The 7,178-nt window shown below is 39.8% G+C and overlaps 1 protein-coding gene across 4 annotated transcripts in view; it reads right to left on the bottom strand.

Annotated features, from left to right (window-relative positions):
* Positions 1-1,645: 1,645 nt before the first annotated feature.
* Positions 1,646-7,178, bottom strand: part of MAPK6 (mitogen-activated protein kinase 6) — a 31,375-nt gene continuing 25,842 nt past the window's right edge. For all 4 annotated transcript variants that reach the window (XM_074601469.1, XM_074601467.1, XM_074601466.1 and 1 more), the window contains 3 exons: positions 5,541-5,705; positions 4,692-4,893; positions 1,646-4,048 (listed from right to left, as the gene is read on the bottom strand). In XM_074601469.1, the coding sequence (XP_074457570.1) occupies positions 2,950-4,048; positions 4,692-4,893; positions 5,541-5,705 (1,466 nt within the window). In that variant the 3' untranslated portion in view covers positions 1,646-2,949. The remainder of the gene's footprint in view (positions 4,049-4,691; positions 4,894-5,540; positions 5,706-7,178) is intronic.

Here is a 7,178-nt window from a genome sequence, read left to right as displayed (position 1 = left end):
TCTTCTTCGCTTTTGTGTTCAATAAGGGTGTTCCATTTTACTTGGCAAGCACCTTGGCATGAAGCAGTGGTCCTTTGATCTGGCTTATAATTCAAGCCTCTCCCATAATTTGTTTTTAAAGACAATTCAGTTGCTAGGTCACAGCTAAAGCACACAGCTGATGAGCATGTGACAGAAACCACCTTCCACCCGCTGGGAACACCCCAGAAACCCTGTGCGTTCTGCAGGCTGCTCTCCCAACGCAGGACTCCGCTTTGCCAAGGGAGAACCCGACCCCACACTCAGAGCATCTTCACTTTGCAGCAGTAGATTTCACTTTGCACAGTCCTTATGAAGCACTTTGACTTTCTGTAATTGTCTCCACATAGGGAATTACTTCTTACTAAGCCTGACTGCCTTGCCGTGCCCCATGGTGATGCGTGGGGAAGCCGGGCTCGCAGCAAGCAGCCAGCAGTGCCCGTACGGCGCTGCTCCCATTGCAGTAACAGAAGGCAAAGGCAGCGAAGCACCACCCTGGGTTTAGGCTCAACGCTTGGTTCTCCCCATCCTTTTGGAGTGTAAAACATTCCCTTTCTACCATTACAGGCCTCTTAAGTACTGTCAAGTCTGGCTGGTGTTCTTAAAGCTGGGGGGAAACCCAGACTTCATTTGCACACTGTGTTTCGAAGCTGAATTTTGTTTCCAATTTCTAAGCACTTCCCACCCGCTGCTTCCATCCAGTCTCAGAAAAACACCAACCTACCACACCACTTCAAAACAGGCCCTCGCCTAGGAGAGGGGGCAACCAGCCATTTCCCCATCCCTACAGCCCCACACGCAAAACGACGTGGCTACGTAAGCATTCACATATCGTCCCCAAGGACGTAAACCGCGTCCCACTGCCCCAAGGGACCATTTCTTGCCACATTAAAGGGGTAACTCCGTGTTTTAAGTGAGTTGCAGCTGTGCCACCTGCCAGAGGAGCACGGGAGGAGGGATGGAAAAATTTGGAGGAACTAAGACACAGTCATGGAAAAAGTTGTAGGAGTTGGCCAAAAGATGTAGCTTTATTGTAAGGCTAATTAGCTCCCTCAGGAATGGCTCTGACAGGAGAAAGTGGAAGAGAAATACATCCTGTTCTGAGGGCTTGCTGCAAGAGATCTGATCTGCACGTTTTGAAACATCCCACAGGAGGTACCTGGTCCTGCTCCTGAAATCTCCTTCAGAAAGCACTCCACACAGGCCCTTGGCTGAGGGACCTGCACGATTACCTTCACTCCAGGTTGCCAGAGACACAGAGGTGCAGCTTTTCCACTTTAACGCTATTCCACCTAAAACATTGATAAAACAGTAATGCTCGCTTACGCTCCGGCAGTCAATTGTATTTTCATCAGAAATGGCTATTGACACCACCGTACACTTATACTTTCCTAGACATACCCTTACACGAGATTTTCTTCAACGCAGGCCGTAGGCGCCAGGACAGCAGTAAACTTCTGGAGCCTCCTTCCAGGGCGCTGCAGCCAGGACAGACCACAAGACCTCCTGCTTCCTTGAGCACCTTGTACTAGGGACTGCCTTCACGATGCTGCATTACGTTAGCAGCTCTTTATCTTTCACTGTACAAAGCATCCAAAAAATAAATAAATCAATCACACCCCAACAGTCATTTTTGCTGGCCATGTTTTTATTTGTTTTTCGTTTTTTAACAGGGGAGCCAATGATACATCCAATATTTCAAAAAATCAGAAGGTAAAACAAATTTTCAGAAGACGGAGATGCTACATGCTATATTTAACCTAATTTTATTCATGCTTGCTTTTTGGGGGGGGGGGGGGGGGTGGGAGTGGGACAGGAATCATTCAGTAAAAACATACAGTAAAAACAAAATGTCTCACCATATAGAACTTTAACCTACAGTAATGTTGTACCTTAATTATTTCCATGCACACAACTAACATTACAAAATTTTTTAAAAATGAACACAATTAAGACTTCTAGGAGCATTTGATAATAAAGCAATTCCTAATTTCTTTTGTAGAGATCAAGCACCTCCAATTACAAATTCCTATACACAGTGAGTGCTTTACTTGAAATGAAAACTAAAAAATAAAAATAAAAAAAATGTATTGGATAGCCTCAGAATAAGCCGATGTTAATATATATCCAGCTATGTAGGCAATAAAACCATAGTGCTAAACAAAAACTTTTATCTGAAAAGTAACTCAAAAATTAAGTTGACTTTCTATAATTACAGAAATATACTTATTTGCTAAAATAAATAAAAGTGCTGCATATTAACACTTCACTATAAAGAATGCATACCAGAACATTTATAAATATTGAATGATTTTCAATAAGAATAGCTACTACAATAATGCTGGCTAAATAGAAGTGCATAATGAGAAGCACTATGGGTGGTTAATGTTTTGCCACATACTGCTGTTACCTTGAGGTAGATAACACATGCGTACCAAATTCTGCATTCATTTCAGTTGCTGCTGGTATCATGTGTCTAAGAAATGTGTACAGTATGAAAAAACTCTAAAATACGCATGAATGAAAAAAATGTTTGGGAAAAATAGATATTTTCATGCAATTATGTACAGTCTCACTGTGTAAATTTCAAGGCAAGGTTCTTTTTCTGCAAAACATGGACACTGTTTTCTGAGAGAATGGTTTTTCTTTTTGTTTTTCTTCTTGGTTTAGTGCATTTTTTTGTTACCTCCTGCATTTTGCATTATTTTGCTCTATTCTTTAATTTTGTGTGCAAACGACATGCCAGTTTAAAAACAAAAGTAACTCATGTATAGAAAGTAATTCTGGATTGTAAAAACAATGGTAAACAGAAAACTAATGAAATCCATACCAAAATTACACCGTCTGATTCAAGTAAAAAAATTACTTACACTAGTAATAAAAAAAGACAAACACATCTCATGAATATAAAAGAAATGTCTGCTGAGTGTTTTAATTTAGATGTTTCAGAATGCTGCTGTACGTTTTGTGGGGAATTTGGGGAGACGATTTCATAGCAGAAGGCGTTAACGTGGCCTGTATTGATTTCAGTGGCGAACCAACAGGGCTGTGAAACTGAGGAATACCTATAGCCTCAAGCTGCTTGTTGAAGAGGAGTTCTCCACTGTTGCTGAGAAAGCTCTCTTCTCTTTCCTTCTCCCCAAGCTTCCCCTCTTCTACTGGCTCAGGTTCTAGCATTTCAGCATCTTCTTTCTTACTAAAAAATTTGTCCAAATAACTGGTGTAAGTATTTTCTTTTTCAACTTGTTCATCTTTCCTTACTTCACAACAAAACTGGTCTATGAGGAAGCACTCCTCCCCACCGCTTACAAACTGACTGTCCCAAGAAGTTTGGTACAGAGCTTCTAACTGTGCCAAATTAGCCATTCCTTTCTCCTGCTTCTCTCTGCTTACCGACTTCGATATTAATCCTTTCAACTCTATTTGAGACACTGAGCTATTCAAGTCATTTAATTTATCAACTTCAGTAGACTCGTGTTGTAAACTAAGCTGAATGGTCTCTGCTATAAATGAATCAAAGTCAAACCCTTGATTCTTCTCCCTTTCTTTTTCAACAAGTTGCTGTGATGCTTCCTCAAGTGCTATCTGAGCTTTCACCAATCCATTCTTTTCACATTTAGACTTGCCTTTCTTATCAGACTTTTCTTTGCTCTGTTCCTTCCAGTTCGAAAGGTCTATAATAAGCTTGGGCTCATAGTAATGGTTAACTTCACTGTCTCGCCAAACTAAGTTATCTAGGTATGAAGATGACCTCATTTTGTAATTACAAGTGTGACTACATTCCAGATCACAATACTTGTTTTCGTGGTGATCTGAATACTGCCAGCAAGGCTCAGTAGAGAAGTGGGTGTCAAAGGCAGGATCCTCCAGATACTTTTCACGATCTCCATCCAAATATTTGCGAGGATCTACTTGCACTTCTTCCTCATCAGTAACATCGGAAAGAGCCCTTGGATCACGCTGAACTTCATCAGCTTCATAGTTATTATGAATAGGCCAGTCATGGTCTGAAAACTGACTTTCATGGTATCTGCAAAACAATTTCCTAAGTGTTAGAAGCTAAAAAAAGTCTTCTAGCTCCCAAGACAGAGACAGTTAAGTTTAGAAATTCCCTTACAGAACAATGACAATTCAACACAGATAAAGTTTTTCCTAAGTCCAGTCGGGTACCTCTTCCAGGTTTTTTAATTTAATCTGGCAAAAAGTCATCCTCATACACACATCTGAAAGATTTAAGTCCAGAATTATGTACAACAGCTCGTTCCATTTAAAGAACTCTTCCTTAACGTGTGTTTAACTGACTTTAAAGGACTACTGTAAATCCCTTTACTATTGTATGGGCTAAGCATTGGACAAAACAATCATTTTTAAAAACAACTTTTCTTCATTTAAAGTTCGTTTTTTAGAGAAATATTTTGGGGGAAAAACGTAATGGAGAGATTAACTTTAGATTCTAGAGTCCTGAGTGCATCTCAGGAATGCATCAGCATAACCAAGTCGGTCTAATGAATTATAAACTGTATGACAATGCACTGCCTATAAGGGAAAAGTTTATTCTCGGGTCAACTTAAGAAGGAGAAACAAACAGAAAAGGAAGTAACACCCATGAAGCAACATTACTTCAAGCACACAACCATTCAGTTGTTACATGCTACGGTAAGTGATAAATTTACCTTTCCCAATTATAAATATGGCTGTGACTTTCATCCATCAGCAGAATATCATCAACCTCATCTTCAATGTGAAAAGGATGACTTGAAATAGGCTCATCCGTTGGAAAGGAATAAATGCTCATATAAGGATGGGACAAAGCTTCTTCTGCTGTCAATCGATCCATGGGACTAAACGTCAAAATTTGCTCCAGAAAGTCCAGCGCTGTGGAGAAAGTTATCATTAAACAGGATAAAAATTTCATTCCAGACATCTAGAATTTAAGATTAAGGTGCAGGGCTTTGCTCTAGAGGTGTGCATTTGCTTTAAAGTAGCCACCTGTAAAGTATCAGCTGCTGACACTACACTGCCAAATATGCATCATGTAGCCATAGGAAAACTAGAAGAGTAGAGGTCAAATCCAAGATCGAAAATAATTTAACTTTTAAGTTAAGGAAAAAATACTAAGGGACAAAATGGCCGGATCAGTATCCGCCAACAGTTATCAGGAAACATCGCTGTCAGTTTGGTTTGGGGACTTTCTTTTAAAAAGATGTGAAAGACAGCTGTTTTATACCGACTCCATTCCAACATTCCCTTATGTTTAGAAGGCCAGTGTCTCAAAATAGAGTGATTCAATCAGTCTCCCAGTGCAGACAGGTCCAGCAGAGATTCACATTTCTACTCCTAGGATGACCAAGTAGCTATCAAGCAAATTGGTTTTTATTACATCAGAAGACAATCCTTCTTCAGAGAACACACCGATGCTTCTAACTGAAACTTGCTTTTAACAATCAGACACCTGCACTGTAAAGTTGTTCACTATTTTATGAATTTGAAATACAGGAAGTATTTTTTTCGGCATTACTTACCTTCAGGACTGATGCCTGGAAGCAACTGAGTTAAAGGTTTGTGTGGCTCAGTCATATCATTTCTAATGTAAACTGGAATTACATTGAGAAGCTCCTGACGGTCCTCCTCATGTACAACAGGAATTGATTCTAGAATCAACTGCATCTGTTCAAGTTCATGCGCACCTAAGCACCAAGAGAAAATACAAGCTGCCATTTCAACTCCAAACACTTCTGATCCCTGCATGTGAAAGGCATGTCAAAATTCTGTGCTCTGAGCAGCTATTTTCAGTAGAAGACTATTATCTCCTACAACAGAGGAAAGGCTGAAGTTCTAAATTTGAATGATAATAAATCTGAAGAGCTCTCAAAAATGCTGTAGCACATGAAGAATTACAGAGGTGCTACACACAGATAAACCGACCTAACTTTAAGCTTTTGCAAGTATGTTTTCACCATGGATGAGGTACTCTACAGCAACACTCGTATCTTTTTGTTATATACTATGTACTGCAATCTGCCCCTTTCAACTGATCCACCTAATGCATTCAGTATTTCACCTCACTTTGAATTACATGTCCCTTATTAATAAAAACAGTAGTGGTTTAGCTCAGCAAGAGATCTTACAGGCCACAACCATTTGTATTAATATTCTACTCTGAAACCCAGTATTACTGTCAGGTGCAAGACAAAAATCACCTGCCAGTTAAGCAGTGTAATCTTGTTTAACAAATAAAACAAGCTAACCAAAAAGTACTGTATTATGATGGAAATTAAAGTGCACTTCTAGCACTATCTGAAGTTTCCCTGGGTAAAGAACTGTAAGGGCCAATACAGCAGGTGAACTTTGAATAATGAACGGCATCTATATTCAGTACCAGTGTTAAAGCTGGAGTACCCAGAAATACAGCTTGTCTACCTCAATTTATTGTTCAGCTCCAAGAAGCATGTTAGCACCCTAGAGATTCAACTAGCAGATGAAAATATATAGGATTATTTGCATGCCAGTGTTTCACCAAGCAGCTCTAGGCAATCATCAGTGACACTGATGCATGTGACATTAAATACAAAAATAAATGTGGCCAGAAAGAGATTGCACCACCTCGTAATCTCTGCGCTACCATATCATTCAGGAGTTTGCACGGCGGTCTGCACTGGACGTCCTACCACACATCTGCCAGATGACTTAAAAGAAAAGCTGAGGCAAAGTCACTACAGCAAATTCTGGGATCTACATTCCCCAAGAGAACCAGTGCTGCCTCATGTTAACTTATTTGCCGGATTGAAAAAGCTGTTTGTCCGCCTACTTCAGACTACTATAAATTGATTAATATAATCTATCAGATATTATACTGTCAAATTACTGTCTGTAATTTGCTGGAAAACAGACTCTACTGTATTATTATTTCCATCCTAAAAACTAATCATCTTTCTTTCCACTATAACTGAAATGAGCATTTTAAAATATTCATTTAGAAGAAGGAATTACAGAAGTTGCTTGGAACAGCTACTGACTTCCTCTGCCTCAACTTCCCTTCCCTCCCTCATCCCAGGTATTCTAAAATTCTGCATTCTTCCTTCCCATTCCCAACAGCTTTCCCGACAGCAAGATTCCTAAGGGATGGTTCAGAAGCAGACAGGAAGTTGCAAATTAACCAA

This window comes from Larus michahellis, chromosome 9, assembly GCF_964199755.1.
Source record: "Larus michahellis chromosome 9, bLarMic1.1, whole genome shotgun sequence".
NCBI classification, from domain to species: Eukaryota; Metazoa; Chordata; class Aves; order Charadriiformes; family Laridae; genus Larus; species Larus michahellis.
This window is presented reverse-complemented; position numbering and strand designations above follow the sequence as displayed.